Here is a 24,472-nt window from a genome sequence, read left to right on the forward strand (position 1 = left end):
GGTTCGCTTGAAGTTGTCCCAGAGGTTTCTTACATTATCTTCAATTTTCTGGATTCTCTTGCCTTCTAGCTTCTGTGGAGGAGTGTCTTCTGGTTCTTTATGTTCCAAATCTTTGACTTGATTCTTGCAATCTTTCATTCTGTTTTTAGGACTCTGTATAATATTTTTTATTTCAGACAATGTATTCTTTATTTCTTGTTGATCCCTTATCATTTCTTGTTGACTCCTTATTAATTCTAGTTGATCTCTTTTCATATCCTCATAGGTCTTATCCATCTTTTCTAGGAAATTCTTGAAAAACCTTATAAGCGTAGATTTGAACTCTATATCCAGTCGCTTTTTGTCCTCCATTTCTTTTGTTTGTGATCTATTTCATTGTCGCATTTTGCAGTTACAGATGGGACGGGATTTCAGGGTGGAGCCTACAGCCTTGGCTTCCGTCAGCCCCGCCCTATGCGACTCCTGAGACTCAGGGTCCTTCAGTACTCGCTGCAAAGTGCCTCTGAGAGATAGGTGCCCTCCATTTTTGCCTGCTGCCAAACAGTCTATGCTCTCCCCCAATGAGCCCGGTATTGGGGTTCAGTTCAGTTGGAAGTGGAGTTGGAGGTGGCGTTCAGAGCAGACTGGAGCCCCAGTCTCCTTCCAGCCAGGGCAATCCCGCGGCACAGCCGGCCGTCCCTTCTCTGCATGCAATGTGCGCGCCGCTGGGACCTCCTTTTGCCGCTCCCCGGGGGTTCCGCCTTACAGCCCAGCTACCACTAGATGAGCCGGTCCCCTGGGTCTGGCCTAGACCTGGGGTTCAGAGCAGTCAGAACTGGGGCCCAACACAGTCGGAGTTCTATCTCCTTCCATTGGGTGATTCTTACATATGCCCTGACCAGAGATAGAACCCACAATCCTGATATTGGGAGGATGCTCTAAGCAATTGGGCTTCCCAGTCAGGGCTAGTCTATATAACCTTAAAGTGGCATAATACTATCTCTGTTAGGGTTTAGGATCCTCAGTACATCAGCTGTAGACTACTGGTCTAAAATTCCTCTCCTCTTTTTATTTAAAAATTTTTGGTTAATCCTCTCCTGAGGATATTTTTCCCACTGACTTTTATTTTTTAAAATATTTTTAATTGATTTTAGAGAGGAAGAGTTAGTAAAATCGATGATGATAGAGGATCATTGATTGGCTGACTCCTGCACATTCCTTACTGGAGATAAAGCCAGCAACCCAGACATGTGCCCCTTATCAGAACCTGGGACCCTTCAGTCCACAGGCCGATGCTCTATCCACTGAGCCAAACCAACTAAGGTCCAATGATTTTTAGAGAGAATGGAAAGGAGAGAGAGAGAGAGAGAGAGAGAGAGAGAGAGAGAGAGAGAGAAATCGATGTGAGAGAGACACATTAGATGAAGAGGAAGGTGTGCCCTGAGTCTTATAAGAATAGGAAGAGAGAGAGATGCTCTCTTGCTCTGTGTTGAGGAAGTATCGAGGAAAGACCATGTGAAGACACAGGGAGAAGGAGATTGTCGGCAAGTCAGGAAGAGTCCTCACCAGAACATGGACCATGATCTCAGACTCCAGCTTCTAGAAGTATGAAAAAATAAATTCCTGTTTTTAAGCTACCTAGTCTATTTTGTATGGCTGCCTGAGCTGATTAATACAATGCCTGAATTAAAAAAAAAAAAAAAAAAAAAAATCCTGAACCTAATTCAGTTATCTATGAACATCATAAATTTTTATATTCAAAACTCATGCATACAGAATACAATAACAAAACCATGTAGCACAGACTTTTTTGGCTGATGCCCGTTAGGGAGTGTATCTTAAATTAACCAAGCTTGGCAGCACCTGTCTTTTTTTTTTTTAAACCCATTAACACCTTGGCAGTATGAAGAACTGACAGCAATGCTGCCAGATCTTTTCAGTGACAGATATTAAGTGCAGATGAACGTTGTGAAATTCTAAATGTCAGCACCAAGAAGCTCATTCAAGTATTTATATTACACTCGGCCAGGCAGGGCCATGAAAGATTGATGACTGCTTGGGAAAAACGTGGTGCAGGGACTCAGTCTGGATTTTGTGCTATTGGAGTACTAGAATTCTGTAGCATTAATAGTTAAAAACTTACCCAATTCCCTTGAATCTGGGCAACAAAGCCATCCATAGAAAAACCCCTATTTCAGTCTATAGAAGAAAAGGCTTAGAAAATACCATGTGTATATTTATATGTCAATAGGAATACTGTTTATTGAAAAAACTTATGTCAGGCATGGTTCTAAATTTATATTTGTTTGTGTACACACACACACACACACACACACATACACACACACCCTCATTTGAATAGCAAACTCAATTCCATGAGGAGGATTATTTTCATTCTATATATGAAGAAAGACTACTAATATGCCATCCAATTTGTCAGATTCTAAATCAGTACTTAATATTTTAATGTTATAATTTATAATGCTGCCTTGTTAAAAACGTAGCCATTACTGAGTTCAATCTGTAAGAAAGACCAATTTTCCCATGCTTAATTTTTCACCACAAGCCTCAGCTGAATGCTTATTGGTCAGTGGTCCTCAAGTGTTGCTCCAATCTGCAGTGCTATCCACTGTGTGGGCGCTCAATGGTTACCAAGACAAAAAGCAACTGTGCAATAACATGGTCATAAGACAAGGAATGCCCCAGTTAACCAAGACACAGGGAACTAGAAGCAGCTAGTATGCTTTGAACAAAGAAATTCTAGTAGGAAAACCAAAAGCTCATCTGAAGAGTTGAATCAAAATGCAAGGGAGAGAAATAATTTTGCCTTTGATAAGATTAATTTACAATTGTACAGCTGCATAATTTTAAAAGTTACATATGTTGCTCACATATGTACATATGTTGATCACAGCCATAAGTCTGGTGCCTCCATCAGCTTAGAGCACATACAACTTTCTTCCTTACCTGAGGTCTACAGGCACTTACCATTCTTCTAACTTCTAGGACTATTTGCTGACACCATTCTTGTCACTAAATGGTTTAGTGTTGCAGATATAAAGAGAAATGTCTTTTCTGAACTTATAAAACCCACAAAATGTTAGGGCTAGACCAGGATCTTTAAGATGTAGAGTTGGCCTAATCAGTGTGGGTCAGTGGTCGAGCATCGACTATGACCCAGGATGTCATGGATAGATTTCCGGTCGGGGGCATATGCCATGCAGGAGGTAGCCAATCAATGATTTTCTCTCTTCATTGATGTTTCTATCTCTCTCTCTCTTCCTCTTTGAAATCAATAAAAATATGTATTAAAAAAAAAAAAAAAAGATGTGGAGTTCAACCACTCAGCTAATGCTTGGAGCTCAGTTTCAGGACCCTACCTGCAAGTAGTTCAGTACACACTTCAGGACATGACCTTATTGCCCTACAAGTCTGTATATGCCTATAGACGCAAGCATGGGCCGTTACTTTCATATTTGTGTCTTCAATATTTGGTACAGTGCCTGGCACAGTGTTAGTTAAATGACTAAATATATTAATCAACTTGCTATGATACTAAAATTCATAATTGCAAATCTACATAACTGTACATCTTGTGCATTTCTTCCCATCCTGACCAGAAGGATACATTGGGAGACCTTGTTGAAATCCTGCTATACCAAATATACTGTTTCCTCTATATATGAAACCTAAAATGACACTGAGATATTAGACTATTTTGTTATTTTGACTCTTATGCTTACTATTTTGACACTCAATGGTGGCTCCTTAGTGATCAATATTTTCTTTTCTAAGAACTCATCAATCATCCTTTTAATATTTTATGTGGATTGATTTGTGACCCTGGACTCAAAATTTGACATAAAATCATAGTTGTTTATTGAATCATGTGCAAATGCACTTATTACATTATGAGCTAAGTGTTACATGTGAGTGTCTGTGTGCTCTATTTAATCCTCACTATTAGAAGGTAGGTACCATGCACATTTGTTTTTCCAGCATCCACTTTCATCTTTTAACAAACTCACAGTAACTGAGGCAACCAGAGTATATGTCTGTTCCCTGGAATGAATTCTTTATTCTGAGTTCTCAAAATAACTTCTAGTTCCTCTACAATGACCAATATTTAGGATCATCCAGATAAATAACTGAAAGGCTACTTAATGTAGCAGAAAGATGCATGGACTATGGAGGTGGAAGATCTGATTCAAATCTTAGCTCCACCATTTACTAGCTGTGACTTTAAAAGTCAATGACTCCTCTGTGCCTGAGGTGCTTCATCTTCAGTGTGAGTCCATATATGTTACTAATGGCCTCCTCAGAATCCATTCCCATGAGGTTTGAGGGGCTTTGACTTCGTCACCTCTAACTTTAGGGGTGGGTGTTGATTGTCCTAAAGTAGTGTTTTCCAAAGTGTGGTGTGTGTACCCCCAGGGTTACGGGAAGAGTTTGGTGGGGGTACGCGTTGCACCGGAGTTTGGTGGGGATATGCACTGCACCGAGCTTAGCTGTGTTTAATTCTACGTTCTCGTGAGTACGAGGGGTACTCAGCATTACGAAAATTATAGAAGGGGTACACATATGTCAAAAGTTTGGAAAACAAAAACAAAAACAAAAAACAAAAAATAAAAAGTTTGGGAAACACTGTCCTAAAGTAAAATGGTATTTCCTTGACCACAGGGATTGGTTTAGGGTGAATATGTGACGCAGTTTGGTTCAATCAAAATGAAGCCCTCTCCCAACCCCTTATTTCCATGGGTGGGAAAGGAACAAATCCTTTTTCTTTCTTGCTTAATGCGAATGTAATTCTAGTTGTTATTGGCAATCATTTCATCTGTGTGAATTTACATGCAGATCCAGCTTTAGGATAAAACTATCATGAAAGGCAAGATAGAGAATGGAAAAGAATGTTAGTAGACAGCTGGAGAGCACCTCTTGCCTGAAGTCTTTGGGTTTTACACTAAAGTGAATCAATAGTGTATGCTGTTTAGCCGGCTTGAATTAAGACTTCTATTACTTTAACTAAAAGTAACTAAGAGATAACATAGCCTATATCTCTTCTGTGCCCAACTCTCAATTCCCATATCCCCTTTTGACTGTTAATCAACCCAAAGCTCATTAAAATCTCAAGCCTAGATCAATCCAACAGCACATTTTCAATCCTACACATGGGCTGCTGAATGCCTTAGAAAGAAATAACAATTTAGTACAACAATGAGAGTATAAAATTAATCTCTAATTCAGCCGATCCTCACCAATGCCAAAAATCCCTTTGAGCTCTTAGTAACTTTTTCTCAGTAGCTATTTTGAACCTTTATCATTCTCAAGTCTATTCTGCCTATCACCCTTCTTAGTGACTCCTATATCACAGAAAAATCAAAGACTAACAGTTAAGATTTTTCAACCTACTGCTGCACCTGACACTACTGATCAAGCCCTCCCTCTGGGGATCCCAACCTCTACTTATTTTCCTTCTCTTGTTGCTTCTTATCAATTATCTTTGCATCAGGCTCTTGTTTCACTTAATGGATTCCCAAGGTTCTCATCAGTTTGCTGAGTAATTTTATCCAACCCCATGGCTTCATCTACTACTCATATGTTGATGACTCCTAAATCTTTATCTGTCATCCAGATCTCATTATTGGATTGAGGACTGGATAGTCCTGGTTTCTTTGACACCACATTCTTGATTTTCCTCTATCTCTCTGGTGGTTCCTTTTTAAGTTTTCTTTTCTGGTTATTTCCCCATTTTCTATATATAACCTTTATTTTAGCTTTTCTCTCTCAGGTGCTCAATTTAAAAATTGTACTTCATTCACAAGTGAGACTTTATTAAGGATATGAAATACAGATTCTGGCAGTATAAATCTAAATTCAATTATAGAAAAGGATTCAGATAAGAAACTGTTAGTTTCTTATTCTAAAAGTTTAAGTCAGCCGAAACCGGTTTGGCTCAGTGGATAGAGCGTCGGCCTGCGGACTGGGAGGTCCCGGGTTCGATTCCGGTCAAGGGCATGTATGTTGGTTGCGGGCACATCCCTAGTAGGGGGTGTGCAAGAGGTAGCTGATCGATGATTCTCCCTCATTGATGTTCCTAACTCTATATCCCTCTCTCTTCCTCTCTGTGAAAAATCAATAAAATATATATTTTAAAAGTTTAAGTCAATTTTAATTATATGGAAAACTATGAAAATAATTGACTCAGGAAGGTATCACTCTCTCTGTAAAATGAGTGGCTATTTTGTAGTCAGTGTATAAGCAATTATTATTCCTACAAATTTTTAATTACTAATAAAAACATTACTGCTTAAGACAAATAGTTACCACTATCAAATGAGCAACTATCAGCTTCATAGTCACACAAAAGAATAAGCTCTCTAGACTTGGGCACTTTAACTTTCATTGGAATTTTGAATTTTGAGAGGACCCTTGCATTTTAGGACTGTGATTAGATTATAAAGTATAAATTAGTGCGGTAAATCTAGATCTATTATTTCCTTTCTATTTCTAATATCAGGATATATTACATTTTCTATTTCAATTTCAATTTTATTCATAATATAAACTTAAATAATCTCCTGTAGAATTCACTATTATGCAGTTACTTTTTGTAGCTATTTAAATATATATACATGTAACTGATATATAAACTCAGTTATTTAACCCATCAACTTCTCTAATTAAAAGTTATGGTTATAGAAATGAAGAGATAACTAAACAAGTTTCTCGGTATGATCAGCAGCAGTTATAATGTATTTTATGTAATGTTTTTATGGAAACAGTGTGTACAAAGGTGATGGTAGTTTGAAATTTAAATTTAAAAACATCTTCAAGAATTTAAAATCATTACTAGAGTAGTCAAACTTAAAGAGACAGAAAGTGGAATGGTGGTTGCCAGGAACTGTGGGGGAGGGGGAATGGGAAGTTGGTGTCTAATGGTTAGGGAGTTCCTGTTTGGGAAGATGACAAAGTTCTGAAGATGGATTTGTGGTGACGGTTGCACAACAATGGTAATGCCCTTAATGCCACAGAACTGTACACTAAAAAATGATAAATATTATATTATGTATATTTTATCACAATTACAGAATAACTTAATCACAGAGAATCTTTCTATTAGTACTCACGAAGGAGCAATATCCAGGTGGTTGATGCTAAATCCAGAAGAGCAAAAGCCTCCCAGGGTTGTTGATATGGTTAAGAATGCAACAGCCAAAGAGTAATCACAACCTATATATCCAGCAGCTACCAGGAATACTGCAGGTCCAATCATTCCTGAAGTAAAAGGTTACAAAAAGAAAAGAAGCCCCAGAATTAATATTTGCCTGCTCTACCTTACTATAGTATAAATCTGAGATTGGACATTACTGCCACCTACTGTAGAAACATTATATTTCCTAGAAGACTCTAAATTTAAATTAATAGTTTCATGAAAAAATTTGTGGAAAACATATAGGCATAATACAACCAATATAAAAGTAAAATATTATTATGCATTGCCATTAAATCTACATGTAACCAAGACTCAGCTAAAGTTCTACAATGCTATAGAAAAGAGCAAGAAGAGAAGATGAAAAATATGGTCCCAGGGAGAGGCAATAGCTGATACAGAGTGTGGTTTAAAATTCAAAAAAAATAAACTAAGCGATAGGCTGTTAAATAAAGTTAGAAAAACATTCCATCTAGGTCTTTTAAAAAATATTTTATTGATTTTTTACAGAGAGGAAGGGAGAGAGATATAGAGAGCTAGAAACGTAGATGAGAGAGAAAATCGACCAGTTGCCTCTTGCACACCCCCTACCGGAGATGTGCCTGCAACCAAGGTACATGCCCTTGACCGGAATCAAACCCGGGACCTTTCAGTCCGCAGACCAACGCTCTACCACTGAGCCAAACCATTTTTGGCCCATCTAGGTCTTAACAACTGCAAATAATATGCATAGTTTATTCAGGCAGTTAAGCATAGAATACAAGTAATGGAAAAGGTCTTATGAGTGGCTGCCATTTTTTTCTGTCTACAGCAGTGCAATCCTATCTCTGTGAGAATAGAATTGTTGTATTTGTATATACTGAAACTGCAACCGAGAAACTTATTTTTAAGTTTCAACTGAATTTAAATAGAGATATCTGCCTAGTGGCTACCATACTGAAGAGAGCAGGTCCACAGAAAGCCAAAAAAGAGAAAGCCCCCCTTTTTATAATCTAAAGGGATTTATTTCACTTAAAGATGTGGAATAACTTCTTGAGAGTTGAAGTAAGTAAGCAGTGAAACGGGACAGCAACTTTCAGTGGTAAGTGCCCAGAGTGTTTACAGAATTATCCCAAGTAGGATAATTCTGTAAACAAATACATTACATGCATTAAAATATGTTTTATTATGTGAACAAAATAAATGACTAATATTATCATTTGTACCTTGGTTTACACTGTAAACATAGTAAATAATTGCAAGCCAAAACAAAACCTGATTCACATCACTTACCTATAAGGCTAAAAACTTTTCGAACACATACGGTTGAAAAATTCCATTTTGCCCTTAAATAGTCAGCAACTTGACCAGACATGATCATACATAACCAACAGCCAAAATAAGGCACTGCAGATAAAATCCCATTCTGGGAAGAATAAGAAAATACGGAATTAATTATGATGGGAGGAAGAACACACACACACACACACACACACACACACACACACACACACGTGCGCGTGCACGCATACACATTCAACATTCAAAAACAAAGGAAATCCATAGCAATAAACTGTTAATTTTTATATAAGTACTAAAGGTAGGCTTTCCATCCCCCAGCTTCCCTCTGACACCCAGGACCTGGGCTTCCCTCACAGCCCTGGCTTTGTCCGAAGGTAATATGGATGGACGTCTGGTCTAATTAGCATATTAACAGGTATTACTATAGATAGTAAATAAGTTTGGTCTATAGAAGAATTTTGGGATTCAGTTCAATGCAGTCCCTAAGATCCTGTCTCAGAGGGAACCAGGGCTCACTATAGTCCAATCTGCTCAAGGCAATCTTGAATGTTATTTTGGGACTTGGGCAGTAGCTTCACTGAGAGAAGATGTCTTTCTATTAGAGTATGGATTTTCCCCACCGAAGTTTCTGTCTTGAATGTCATTTATTTTAAAAATATTTTTATTATAAAATAAAACAGATACAGAAAGCATATAAATCAAATATATATCTTAACAAGTTATTCTTAAGTGAACACCATCTAGGTCAGGTGCTGGTGCACTAGCATATACTTTGAGCAGAGGACAAAGCCTATAATTGAGAAACACTCTATCTTTTCCCTCTTTAAGTTATCACCTAAGCAAAATGGGATATGAAACAGAATTAATCATGGAAATGTGTTATTTTTGTAGGAAATTACTTGACAGCTTTTTAGGATATCACAAATTCTGTAAAATGAAGCACACACACTCAGAATAAGAGAAATTTTTCTTCTATTCATTTTCCTCAGCATAAGTCTGAGGTGCCAAGACTAAATGAAAAAACAAAACAAAAAACAACACACACACACACACACACACACACACACAAACAAAAAAAAACCCCCACAAAACACCCACAAATACAAATGCTTTTATAATCTAAGAGAGATGGATACTCTTGTTAGTGTTTACAAACACAAAAAAGGCAGAAAGATATTTTATCAGCAATAATTAAATCTTACAATAATTCCATTTAAGCACCATTCACGGTGCAGACCAGAAAAATTTAATATTTTATATTAAATTGTGCTTAAGAAAATGTTTCATCGTAGTTTGTGGTTTTCAGTATTCAGATGCTGTATGCTTTCAGTTCTTCTATAATTGAGGACATTAAAATATATATAGATATATATCTTCATTGATTTTAGAGAGGGAGAGGGAGAGAGAGAAGCATCAATTATGAGAGAGAATCATTGACTGGCTGCCTCTTGCATGTCCCCCATCAGGGATCAAGCCTGCAACCCAGGCATGTGCCCTTGAACCAAAATCGAACCTGGGTCCCTTCAGTCCGCAGGCTGATGCTCTCCACTGAGCCAAACCAGCTAGGGCTGTACCTGAAAATTTTTGTTTCTTTCTAGTATTATGCTGTGTAATTTCCTCTTTAAATGTGATTACATTTAGACTTCTGCACAGTGGGATTACATCTATTGTTACTTGGGGCAGAATCCTACAGAGGAATAAGCTGTAGCAAGTAGAGAAATGAATTTTCAGATCTTGGTCTTGTTCCCTAATGAGATAAGGCTGATAATTCACAGAGTTACTGAATTTTTCCACTTAAAGCTCCCTTTTTTTTTTTTCTCTTAAAGCTCCACTGTTAGCCATGACCAGTTTGACTCAGTGGATAGAGTGTCAACCTGCGGACTCAAGGGTCCCAGTCAAAGGCATGTACCTTGGTTGTGGGCACATCCCCAGTAGGGGGTGTGCAGGAGGCAGCTGATTGATGTTTCTCTTTCATCGATGTTTCAAACTCTCTCTCCCTCTCCCTTTCTTTCTATAAAAAATTCAATAAAACATATGAAAAAAAATAATGCTCCAATGTTAAAAACTCCCAACAACCTAAAACTACTAAAATCTTCAACATTTATTCATTCCATGAGTACCTTCTACTGTTATTCAGCTTTCTGTGCAAGGATAAAATTTCTTGTATTCATTTATTTAAAAAATTGATCCCAAAATATTAATATCTAAAATAGGTTAATAGATATTGCCCTGACTCTCACTGAGTTGTAAGAAATACGAACGATAGAATTGAAAAAAACTGGGGGGGGGGGGGGGGGGAAAGAAATGGTAGGATAACTAATGAAACTAAATTTACACGAAAAAGCAAGATTATGCCGAAACCGGTTTGGCTCAATGGATAGAGCGTCGGCTTGGGGACTGAAGGGACCGGGGTTCGATTCCGGTCAAGGGCATGTACCTTGGTTGCGGGCATATCCCCAGTGGGGGGTGTGCAAGAGGCAGCTGATCGATGACTCTCTCTCATCAATGTTTCTAGCTCTCTATCTCTCTCCCTTCCTCTCTGAACAAAAACAATAAAATATATTTTAAAAAAAGAAAAAGAAAAAAGAAAAAAAAGAAAAAGCAAGATTATAACAGATTAAAAACTTTATAATTATTAATTAATGAGAGATTGTAATTTTAAATACAAAGCTAGCCTTATTCTAAGGAAAGGCCATTTCATGAATGTAATAAATTGATTTCTCAAGAAAAAAAATCCATGTAAAAAAAGAGGCTTTTAGGGGGTCAAATATATGATGACAGATGAAAACTAGGCTTTTGATGATGAACTTACTATAATATATACAAATATCAAATCATAATATTGTATACATGAAACGTATATAATGTTATAAATTAATGTTATCTCAATAAAAATCTATTTAAGTAGAGAATTATTGTCAAACTCTATTCACATTTTTAAAAAATTTGATTCAAAAAAGGAAATGCCTTTTTAAATATGAAAATGCAAGGTAAAAGGTTCTTATTTTAAATTCTCTCATTATAGAACTTTAAAAATTCCATAAAAAATAAAGGCAATTAAGTGCACAGCAGTAATTACTAGCCAGCTATTGATATTTCATTATTTCTATAGTTCTCCAAGGAAAATCTCAAAAAGAAACCTCAGTGGAATATTTAGATCAGCATACACGTTCTTTGGTTGATCTCTTCCCACCCATTCCCACCCACATCTGTTCCCTTCCTCTGTCTTTGGATCTGTTTTGTTCAACTGCTTTTTTTAATGTTTTTGTTCATTATATTCCACATATGAATGAGACCATGTGATGCTTATCTTTTTCTGACTGGTTTATTTCACTTAGCATAATACTCTCCAGATACCTCCATGTTATCTCAAAATTGTAAGAGATCCTTCTTTTTTACTGCTGCATAGTATTCCATGGTGTAAATGTATCACAGCTTGTTTATCCATTCATCTACTGATAGTCACTTGGGCTGTTTTCAAACTTAGCTATTATAAATTGTGCTGCTATGAATATCAGAAAGAATATATGCTTTGTAAGTGATTTTGCCACTTAGAAAGAATCAATATGCCATTGTGGCTATCTTGGGTTGGCCTGCCTTGGGCCCCAACGAGGGCTATCTTTCACTTTGTGGCTGAGTGACACTCCATTATATGAATATACTACCTTTTGTTTATCTCTTCACTAGCTGATGGACATTAGGGTTATTTCCACTTTTTGGTTAGTATGAGTAATGCTGTTACAAACATTTGTGTAAATGTATTTGTGGGACATATATTTTCAATCCTCTTCATGTAAACTTAGGAATGGAATTACTGGGTCATATGATAACTTTGTTTACATTTTTTTTTTTAGGAATTGATGAACTCTTTTCCACAGTGGCTACATCATTTTACGTTCCCACCAGCAGTGTATGAAGGTTTCATATCCTCAACACTTGTTTTTTCTGTTTGTTTTTAATTCTAATAGATGAGTAGTGGCATATGGTTATGGTTTTCATTTACATTTCCCAAATGATTTATGATGCTGAGCATCTTTACATGGGCTTATTGGCCACTTGTATATCTTTGGAAAAATGTCCATTCAAATCATTTGCTCATTTAAAAAATGGTGTGTTTTCATTATTGAGTTGTAAGGGTTCTTTATATAATGCGGTTACTAGACCCCTATCAGATATGTGACTTGCAAATATTTTCTCCCCTCCAGTGGGTTTGAATTCTTGATAGTGTCCTTTGATGCACAAAAGTTTTTAATTCTGATAAAGTACAACTTATCTAGTTTTTTTACTTTGATTAGTTGTGCTTTTGGTGTTATATATAAAAAACTTACCCAGTCCAAGGTCACAGAGATGTATACTTTCTAAGAGTTTTATCATTTTAACTCTCACATTGTCTTTAATTTATCCTTAATTTTGAAAGCAAAAATACCACCAATTTTCCTTATACACTGTGCCTTTTTCCCTTTAGGCTTTTCCTCAGTCTCTTTAAAGGCAAAAACCATCATTGTAAATAGAGATAATAGGAACTACCTTAACTGATGAGTTCAAAGGAATTGGCAGTTTCAGGAAGGTCCTTCTTATACTGCTTTATAACTACAACTTTTCCAATCCTAAATGATGCTGCAGAGCAGCCTCTGCACAAGAACCTTGCACTTTACAACTCCTTCCTCAGCTGCCAGCAGTCCTGCTACCATCCTTTGTAGAAGTGAGAGAGCGCCGAATCCTAACCACTAGACCACAGGGAGATTCTTTGTAGAAGTGAATGTTGGTGCCACTTTAAGTTTTAGAGTTGAAAGGAATTTGGGACATAGATCTGATATCTTGCATGTAACTAGGGATTAGTAAAACTTTATGGTTACTGGGGTTCCAGCCAAAAGATACCATAAATCAAGAGTTTACACTCCCTGAAAAAAGAAAGAACAATGGTGAAGCAAAAAAGACAAGTCTTTAAAATTTAGTGTATTAGAGTAAAATTTAAGATAAAAATAGTTCTCATAGATAAAAACAAATTGTGTGTGCAGTTCAAAATCTGCACTTTATATAGGAAGCATATGATTATATTTTCTTACCTCTTGAACATTGAACCTTAAGATCTCCTTCATATAAGTGGGCAATAATGTCAACAAGGTATAAAAAGTCCAGTTATAAGAAAAGTGTGCGACAACAATGGCCCAAAGAGGCAAGGATTTTAGCATGGATATCCATGGCACTGACTTCTGTGAAGAAAGCTGAAAAACAAACAACCAGGTGCATTTAGGATAAGCTACAGCTATGATGATATCTGTACTTATTAGCCAAAATCCCATCTAGAACACATTATCAGCATTGATTAGTAAATTTCAGATTTTTAAACCAACTCCTTAAAAATATTATACAGTAAATAGAGGCCCAGTGCATGAAACTCGTGCATGGGGATGGGGGTGTCTCTCAGCCCAGCCTGTACCCTCTCCAATCTGGAACCCCTCGAGGGATGTCCGACTGCCCGTTTAGGCTCGAACCCGGTAGGATTGGGTCTAAATGGGCAGTTGTACATCCCTTTCACAATCCAGGACTGCTGGTTCCCAACTGCTTGCCTGCCTGCCTTCTTTTTCCCCCCCTCATTTTTTTTGATTAAGGTATTATATGTGTACTGCCTGCCTTCCTGATTGCCCCTAACAGCTTCTGCCTGCCAGCCTGATCACCCCCTAACTACTCCCCTGCAAGTGCGATTGATGCCTAACTGCTCCCCTGCCAGCCTGGTCACCCCTAACTGCCCTCCCCTGCAAGCCTGGTTCCCCACAACTGCTCTCCACTGAAGGCCTGGGTCGGACCCCCCTCCCCCCCCCCCCCCAATTGCCCTTCCCTGAAGGCTGGGTCGCCCCCACCTTCCCTCCTCTGCCAGCCTGGTCACCCCTAACTGCCCTCCCCTGCAGGCTTGATTGCCCCCAACTTCCCTCTCTTCAGGCCTGGTCCCTCCCACTGCCCTCCCTGTTCACCTGATTGCCCATAACTGCCCTCCTTTGCAGGCCTGCCCTCCCCTGTTGGCCATCTTGTGGCAGCCATCTTGTGTCCACATGGGGGCAGCCATCTTGTGTGTTGGAGTGGTGGTCAATTTGCATACACTTTTATTAGATAGGATAGAGGCCAGGTGCACAGATGGGGGTTGGCTGGTTTGCCCTGAAGGGTGTCCCGGATCAGGGTGGAGGGTCCCTTGGGGCATAGTGTGGCCTGGGCGAGGGGCTTGTGGTGGTTTGCAGGCTGGCCACAGCTCCTGGTGACCCAAGCGGAGGCCCTGGTATCTGGGATTTATTTATTTTCTATAATTGAAACTTTGTAGCCTTGAGCTAAGGCTAGGGCAGGCAAGGGCAGGTGGAAAACTTGGCTTCCTCCATTGCCAGGGCAACCCAAGCCTCCTGTTCTCTCCAACTCTGTGTCTGCCACCATTTTTGTTGGAATTTATTTATCTTCTATAATTGAAACTTTGTAGCCTTGAGCGGAGGCCAGGGCAGGTCAGGGTGGGTGGGAAGTTTGGCTTCCTCCATCGCTGGGGGAAACCCAAGCCCCCTGCTTGCTCCAGCCATCTTGGTTGGGTTAATTTGCATACTTGCTCCTGATTGGCTTGTGTGGGCATGGCTTGTGGGTATAGCGGTGGTACAGTCAACTTGTGTGTTTCTCTTTTATTAGATAGAATAGAGTCCATTTTCAGATTAGAAGAAAAATTGAAAGTAATTAATGTGATAATGTCAACTCCAATCATTCCCTTTGAATGGCAGAAGTCATCTACAGTTAAAGAGATAAAAGAGGTCTGCAACTTCCCCATCTACCCCTATTGCTTGAAAAGCTCAGAGACAAGAGGAAGGACAAGATCAGTCTAGAGATTTTAGAATTTAAAGGAAGTTGGAACATAGATATTTTTATATGGCTTTGAAACCCACAAAGGAAATAAATCACACTTCTGTGTTGAAAAGTACATGTTTAAATGTATCTGATCTCTGGAAACTAAATAAATTCTGAATAATGTACTCTCCCCTCCCAGAAACAGAAACTTTGGTGTGAAATATGTAATAATTTTAAGATTCCTGCTGCATGGACTTGCATGTAGTGACAGTGATGTTTAATTAATTAATTAATTTATAAAATATATTTTTGTTGTTTTCAGAGAGGCAGGGAAAGGAAGAGAAAGATAGAAACATCAATGATGAGAGAGAGCCGAAACCGGTTTGGCTCAATGGATAGAGCGTCGGCTTGGGGACTGAAGGGTCCCGGGTTCGATTCCAGTCAAGGGCATGAACCTTGGTTGCGGGCATATCCCCAGTAGGGGGTATGCAAGAGGCAGCTGATCGATGACTCTCTCTCATCGATGTTTCTGACTCTCTATCTCTCTCCCTTCTTCTCTGAACAAAATCAATAAAATAAAATAAAATAAATGATGAGAGAGAATCATTGATTGGCTGCCCCCTGCACACCCTCTATTGGGGATTGAGCCTGCACCATCATGTGCCCTGATCAGGAATTGAACCATGACCTCCTGGGCTATTTTAAATTTTTTTTTGAGAGAGAAAGAGAAGCATCCATTACATGCCTCCCATACATGCCCTAACCAGGGATCAAACCCACAATCTGACCAGGAATGGGAACCACTACCTTTTGGTGTACAGGAAGATGTTCCAACCAACTGAGCCACACTGGCCAGGGCTTATCAGTATTGTTTTAGAAGAATATATGGTTCTGATAATAACATTCCAACAGTATTTAGGCATAATTTTGTTTGTACAAATTAAGCAAAAATGAAGCAAATTTAGCCATGCTAGTGTATTTTCACAGCCTATAAATATCAACTGAATTTTTGATAATCTGATGTTTTTTGAGAACTACTTAACCAAGACCAGCTATAAGAGGAGAGTGACATCAGCAAGATGGCCAAATAAAATGTACTAGACTCATTTGGCATCCATCTATAGACAAAAGTGCCTTTGTGGGAGCTGTGGGATCCAGCACCATTTGCCAAGGGACCTACAAGGAGCCTCACACACCTGTGCATTGGGTAAAACAAATACAAATCACGGTCTTGGCAACAAACCCTAAAGGCAGTTGTGAACCAGCTCCAGCAGTAACGGGAAGACAAGGCACATATTGCTCTGATAGCTACAAAAAAATTATTTGTTGTAAAGTGTGTTAATTTTCTACAATACATGAAGGGTGAGGCCATCAACAAATACTTGAGTATCTTCTATGTGCAACTTCACAAAAAACATTTTCCTGTCAAATGCAAGTAACAATAAATTGATTTAGAAAAAGTTGCATGCAATAGATGTTTTTAATTTATAGCAGCTAACTATTCAAAACAAGGCCCCCATTTACTTAATAGTGTTGCCAAATTGTATACTCTTTCTTAAAGGTATAAAGGAAAACAAAAATAGTTATAAAAACATGCTGTTCTCAAGAATTAAGTAAAGAAAAGAAAAAAAAAATGAGATCTCTAGGAAAGAAAACCTCTATGGGTGAAGTGGTAATGTCCTTTTATTATTTATTTATTTATTTATTAAAAATATATTTTATTGATTTTTTACAGAGAGGAAGGGAGAGAGATAGAGAGCTAGAAATGTCTATGAGAGAGAAACATCGACCAGCTGCCTCCTGCACACCCACTTCCGGGGATGTGCCTGCAACCAATGTACATGCCTTTGACCGGAATTGAACCCGGGACCCTTCAGTCCGCAGACTGACGCTCTACCACTGAGCCAAACCGGCTTCGGCCTTTTATAATTTATTAAAAAGAGATCTTTAAAACAGAGATGTTGATGATCTTAAAGCATTCACTAGGCTAGAGCTCACTAGTTATGAGCTGGCTTTGGGAGTATACTTGTAGAGTGCCCTGAAAATAATTTCTAAATCAGAATTAGAACTATATATGTTGCCATAAATGTAAGATCGACCAAATATAAGAATGAAATCACATTTCTGCCTACAAGTATTGACTTTTTCTGAGCTTAATAAGTAAGAAAGCATTCTAACTGGAACCTTGCCCATCTGGCTCAGGTCTTCTCTCCACACAGCTGTCAGTGTAAATTCTCTAAAATGCAAGCCTCGTTCTGTCACCAAGTTTACAAACAATGCATGGCATCCCAGTGCCTGCAAGATAAAATCTGAGCTCCTCAGTGAGACACAGGGGACCCTCTGATCTGACTTCTGCCTACCTCCTGTATCTTCTGCTGCTCTTTGCCTTTTACTTTTAGCCAGACCTAACTGCTGACTTCTTGAGCTATTACCCTGTCTCCTCTGCCTTCGCTGCACCATATACTTGGCCTGGAATGCCTGCTCATCTCTCATTTCCCCAGTTTGTTGGGCTAACTACAGTTTCCCTTTCTAGATTGATCATATAAAGCTTTTATTAGTGAGAAAGAAAAAAGGATCTCCAGGCTATTGTCACCTGAGCTTGCCTGCTTATAACAACTAGGTCCTGGTGTTCGCCCACGGAACTTGAACAAAGCCATTCTATAAACATGGTGGAATGAGACAAAAACAAGACCACTCTATAATTATGTTTGAACACAGACAAAATAAGAATACTATACATCACAAAATAGGAGCAAACATGTCCTTCTCCTGGCTAACAGCTTTAGCCCCACCTTCTAGAAAAAACTTAATTATAGAATTGATACTAACACCAAGCCAGTAGTTCTTTAAATCTTTCCCAAAGTCAATGAATGCAAGTCTAAATTACAACATGCTCCTAATTCTCACTGAAATGGCATATGGTTCATCATGATGTGCCTTCTCCCTCACTAAAACAAACCAAGAGACCCAATTTTGTTCAACTACAGGTATGTTCTTGAAGATCTTTTGCTGGGGAGAGGGGTGGGCACTGGCACCAGAGGACTTATGACATGTCCCAGGCTGGCTGAGGCCCGCTGCCTTCTTTGTTTCAAAGATTTCCTGAGCACCCGTTGTTATTTTTAAACATTACTTAATTTATGTAATGACTTTAAGAGAGGAAGGGAGGGAGAGGGAAAGAGAGAAATATCCACGAGTTGCCTCCTGAGTATGGGATCTAATTGTAACCTGGGTATGTGCCCTGACCAGGAATTGAACCCGCCATCTTTTGGTGTACAAGACAATGCTCCAACCAACTGAGCTACACAAGCCAGAGCTTATGTGTCTGTCTTACAGCACTGCATCATGCAGACTACACTATATTGAAATTCCATCCATTCATGTCTGTCTCCCTCTGGAGATCACAGATCACACAAGAACCATGTCGTGTTCATTTTCTTTCTCTTATTTTTTAAGCTCCCAGTACCTGACAAAGAAACTAGGACATTGTAAATTGTCAAAAAATGTTTAAAGAATGAATAAAGTACAGCAGATCTAGATCTAGATCTCTTGGATCCAAGATTTAAAGGTGAAGTTTCATGAAAAATTTGATGACATTTCAATTATGACATCATCTGATTTAAGATTGCAGTTTGGGATTCTATGAAATTTAATCCTTCTAATTCATCTTGCTTCTGAATATTCTACTTTCTGAAGCATATGAAAGGACAAATTAACCGTAGGTTTGGATAATGGACAGATTTAGACACACATCAAGTAGAGAAAGCTTTGAAAAAAATCTAAAACTAAAAAGTTTCATAAGTCCATGAAAATAATAATAAAAGAAATGCCCAGTAATGCCTAGAAAATGTTACAAATATATAAAGTTTTATGTGGCAAGACCTGTTAACATGGCATTAAATTTTTTTGTTGGTTTCTTCAAGGGAAAAAGTGGGTGTTTCATTTGATTAACATCATGAAGGACACTAAGATCTCAAAGTAACTTTCCTTATCACAGTACTGATTTCTTCTAATTTTTTGCTGACCTTTGGCAAAGAACAAGATATGCCATATTTTTCTAAAGTTCAGCAGTTTGTAGATACACTTGTAGCAAAATTTAAAAACTTAAAAGAAATGTAAATGAGTAAATGTTTAAATTCTACCTGCCTATACTTTCTATAAACATTGAAAATATCAAGTGTTAACTTACTGGGCAAAAGTTTCAAATGAAATATTTTATGTTCTTAAACTAAATGGCAAAACATTTATTTAATTTGCCTGTTCCATTTTTCCTAGAGCATGCACAATAAAGTAAACTAATAAACCATTAATAAAGCTAAGAAAGGAATATATTTTCATTTTTCCTAATGATTTCAGATTATCTTTTATTCTCCCCAAAAGGCAAATATATATATTTTTAATGCTCACCTGAGGATATTTTCCCATTAATTTTAGAGATAGTGAAAGACAGAAAAGTATCAATGTGAGAGAAACCCATTGATTAGTTGCTTCCTGTATGCACCCTGACCAAGGCAGAGCTACAACCAAGGTACATGCCTTGAATTGAACTCAGGACCCTTTAGTCCACTGAGCCAATCCAGCTAAGGCCAAACATTTTGTTTTCATGGCTTGAGTATTTCTTAAATTATGACAGACTTTTATTTCTGACTTGCCACTGTGTTTAAGTGATAGAAATCTAGCTTTAATAAGATGTTTTTTCTTCTTCTAAATAATCTATTGTAGAGGGGCAAATAGGTATATATATTAAATATGCTATCATCATTAAATTACACTCATTTAAAGTACAGATAAAAACATACTAGTTTTCTAAAAACTAACATTTAGAATGCAGCTATAAGATTCCTTTCATAAATAACACATTTTATTTTCTACTAATTAAAAAGAAAACAAATTTAAGATTTACCTGATAATCATTACTCTAGAACAGCGATTTTCAACCAGTGTGACAGAAGAATTTATAAAATATGCAATACTGACTATTTAGTCAGGGGTACTAACCTTTTTTCTGTTCAAGGCACATGCCCAGGTTGTGGGTTAGGTCCTCGTACTCGGGAAGCAACCACTTGATATTGCGCTCTCTCTCTCCCTCCCCCTTTTCTCTCTCTAAAATCAATAAGATTTTACCAAAAAATGACAAGAGCCAACACAACAATAGCTATCTGGTATAAGTGAATCAAAATTATACTTATTTTTTTTGTAAGATTAGCAATATATATATATATATATATATATATATATATATATATATATATTTTTTTTTTTTTTTAAATTAAATTAAATTAAATTAAATTTAATTTATTTTATTTTGTCTGCTACAGAATTTTGGTACTTAGTGTGCCATAAGATGAAAAAGGTTGAAAACTGCTGCTCTAGAAGGTTTAAAATAACTTTAAAAATTGTTTCATAGATTTAAGCTAGAGAGAATTAGAATTTCTCCGGCAAAACATTTATTTAATTTGCCTGTTCCATTTTTCCTAGAGCATGCACAATAAAAATATCTGTTAAAAATTGGGATCTTTTTAAAAAAAAATATATATATTTTATTGATTTTGTACAGAGAGGAAGGGAGAGAGATAGTTAGAAACATCGATGAGAGAGAGTCATCGATCAGCTGCCTCTTGCACACCCCCTACTGGGGATATGCCCACAACCAAGGTACATGCCCTTGACCGGAATCGAACCCAGGACCCTTCAGTTCCCAAGCCGACGCTCTATCCATTGAGCCAAACCGGTCTCGGCAAAAATTGGGATCTTGAATGATTCAGACTCATAAGAATGAAATTTGTAATCTAATTTGCATAACATGATAAAAAAAATTTGGTATCTTAATTCTGAAGAAAAAAAGTTTCAAAATTATTTTTAAAATATGCCAAAGTCAATACCTGATTTTTTAACGATGAAAGAATGTATTCCTTTTCCTGGTGGGAGATTGTCGTGTGAGTTTCTGGTGTATTACTAACTAACCAGATCCATAAAACAAACCAAATGATTCCAACAATACCTTGAAATAGAAAAAGAATAGTTAAATAAAATTAGAATACACCAACAGTAATTCTTACATGTGTTGAAAAAAATATGTAATTATAAAATCAATGTATATTGGTTTCAGTTTAGTTTTTATTTCAAGTTCCTCTCATAATTATTTAATGGGATAATTGCTATCTGTATTATTTCCTATAAATTTTGAAGAGAACAACTTTTGACCATATGACTCTGCCTTTCAGAGTATACCAGACAAATCTTATATTTATTTATTTGCAAAAATTTGTTTAGGAAGTCAGAGGTGGAAGAAGTGAGCCAGCTGAGCTTTGTGGGCTCAGGAAACAAATTAGAGACAAAAGAAGGGCCCTTGACCTGGGGTGGAGGGCAGGGGTAGGCTGCAGGGGGTCAATGGTGTGTGTGTGTTGGGGGGGGAAAGAACATATGTAATACTTTCAAAAATAAAGAATTATAAAAAAAAAAAAAAAAAAGGAAAAAACAATCTCCCTCCCTCCCCCCAAAATAAAACCAAATAAACAACAAAAACTAACAAAAACAAAAGATGGCCCTTGAGCTTAGGGGAAAAAAAGGCAGAGAGAAGGAGAAGGGAAAAGGCATGGGTGTGCTCCAGAGAGTGAGAGAGAAAAAGCTGGTGAACCTTTTAAAATATAAATTTCCACAAGCTATTATTTCTACAGGTATCCATTATTGTTTTATATTGGTTTTCTTTTGTTTTGACTTCAGATAGATGTTCTGCATAAAAAGTCTTTGTGGCAATCTAATTTGTTGAAAACATGTATCATTATGATAATGAGACTGAGAAATAAAAGGCCCTGGGACGAAATTAAAACTAACAAGTGAAAGCATCCTACCTTGCTTGAGAACAAAATTTTCAAAATATACATTTTAATAATATTCAATATAGTAATTTTTGATAATAAGTATAGCATTTAAGTCTTAGATTCAATAGCAGTTTCTATTGAAAAATATCCCCAAACTAATATCAGGTCAAAACTCAGCTAGATCATTTTGACCATATCAACTTGAAAAATATGTTATCAATGTTTTAGAGTTTTGTGATTTTGGAGATGATTACTTCAGTGAGTTGGAATATATATATATATATATATTTTGTTGTTGTTTGTTTGTTTGTTTTTTAAAATATATATTTATTGATTTTTTACAGAGAGGAAGAGAGAGGAATAGAGAGTTAGAAACATCGATGAGAGAGAATCATCAATCAGCTGCCTCTTGCACACCCCCTACTGGGAATGTGCCCGCAACCAAGGTACATGCCCTTGACCAGAATCAAACCTCAGACACTTCAGTCCACAAGCCGACGCTCTATCCATTGAGCCAAACCGGTTTCGACGGAATATGTATTTTTAACCAATTATGGGACTACTATTACATTTTGGATTCGTTACACTATAATTTAGGTTAAATTTTTCAACGAACTTACCAAAAAGATAGAAGACATAAGTCCAATTCATATAGAAGCAAATTAGTCCAGAAAGAGGAAGAGATATTACTGTCCCAAGCTGTGCTCCTAGAACAAAAAGACTTTGTAAACTTTGGAGAGATGAGCAAAGGCTTTGTTACCCATCTATTGCTTAAAGAAGATGGGTAACAATGGAGAAGAGAAAGAATGATTCAGATCCTACAAGAACTGAATTAGTCACATGTAAATACAAACAATCCGTTTTCTTAAGGAATCATTTACCAGAGAATCCACAATATGTAAAACGTATACGTTAATATATAGTTCCATTAGTTACCACAATGTAGCTACTGCAATAGAAGGCATCTATCAATATAAGACCTATTATAATATTAATGGGTAAATGTCACATGTGTTAGGAATCCAGGTATCTGAGGTTCAAAGGTGATCTCTAAAGCTGATAAACATAACCTAGAGCAGCATACTTGATGAAATAAGAATGAAAACATAATCTAATTTGTCCACAATATGTTACAAACAATTGTTTCAGAGAAATAAATAATAAAATTAATTTTAACTGCCATACACAAGACACTTTAGTGGATACGATAGGAGCTAAAATAATCATATATTGTTTCTTGGCTCAAGTTGTGGTCTTATTAGTATACTAGAGGCCCTGTGCACGAATTCATGCATGAGTGGGGTCCCTTGGCCTGGCCAGTGATCAGGGCCAATCGGGGCTGTCTCACCCAATCCCAATCGGGGCCAGCTGGCCAGGGGAAGGGGCCACGGATGGTTGGCTGTGGGAGTGCACTGACCTCCAGGGGGCAGCTCCTGCATTGAGTGTCTGCCCCCTGGTGATCAGTATGCATCATAGCAACCAGTTGTTCAGTCGCTTAGGCTTATATATAGATGTTAAAGTGTTGTCACAGAGCAATATGAAAGTTCAAATATAAGATAGATGAAAAGGTAAGCAGCAGCAGCAGGCCTTGAAAAGATGGGTAAACTTTGGTCCCATAGAAACAAGGTAAGAAAGAAGATACAGAGGGAGCTATAATAGGAAGAGTAAAGGCATGGAAGTAGAAAAGCAGAGTGGATTTGAGAACTTTGGGTGAAGGAAAAGAAGATATGGGCTGGAAAACAAGTTGAATAGTTATTGAATATGTTCTCCATTCCAAGTACTATGTGCCTGGGCATAGGCTAGTTGACATGTGTGGAGAGTGGCTACAGAGTTCAGACAGGACCAAGCCTTGGACTGATTTGTGGCAAAGTCACATACAAGTCCCAGCTTGGAAGGCAAAGCCTTTCCAGCATGGTTATAGCCAAAGGCTATGGTTGTAAGCTTGACCTTATAGTGCGATCCTACAGTCCTAGGTAGCTAAGAGATGTGGGCTGCAGGAGGTACAGCAGGTGCTGCCAAAACAAAGCTTGATAAGAGTTCAAGGATGACAACAACATGAAAGAAGCCGATTTGAAACTTGCAAGAACATTGAAAACATCTTGTCCTTGTTTTACGTTATGTGATCTGACTATAAAATAAAGCTTCGGCTTACAGGCTATGTCACTGTTTCCTCATCCAAGCACAGTGATCCACCTGGCCCCAACTGTATTCTCTTGGCTGTTTTCTTTAATCCTTCGCCACCCCTCCTCAAGTTCACCACTGGCTGTGCTGGATGTGGTTTAGACATGAAGTGGTAAAGAGTGTAAAAAATGTTGACTAATAATTTGAGGTTAGACTATATTCAACTGGTGAAGGGGAATCACAGATAGTA

General features: G+C 37.6%; 1 protein-coding gene across 2 annotated transcripts in view; it reads right to left on the minus strand.

Annotated features, from left to right (window-relative positions):
• The window catches only part of SLC17A5 (solute carrier family 17 member 5), a 60,708-nt gene that overhangs the window by 8,017 nt on the left and 28,219 nt on the right, over positions 1-24,472 (minus strand). For both annotated transcript variants that reach the window (XM_084889237.1, XM_084889236.1), the window contains 5 exons: positions 22,722-22,808; positions 21,163-21,281; positions 13,537-13,695; positions 8,462-8,594; positions 7,107-7,254 (listed from right to left, as the gene is read on the minus strand). In XM_084889237.1, the coding sequence (XP_084745363.1) occupies positions 7,107-7,254; positions 8,462-8,594; positions 13,537-13,695; positions 21,163-21,281; positions 22,722-22,808 (646 nt within the window). The remainder of the gene's footprint in view (positions 1-7,106; positions 7,255-8,461; positions 8,595-13,536; positions 13,696-21,162; positions 21,282-22,721; positions 22,809-24,472) is intronic.

This window comes from Pipistrellus hanaki (assembly GCF_964339955.1).
Source record: "Pipistrellus hanaki genome assembly, chromosome: 7".
Lineage (NCBI taxonomy): Eukaryota > Metazoa > Chordata > Mammalia > Chiroptera > Vespertilionidae > Pipistrellus > Pipistrellus hanaki.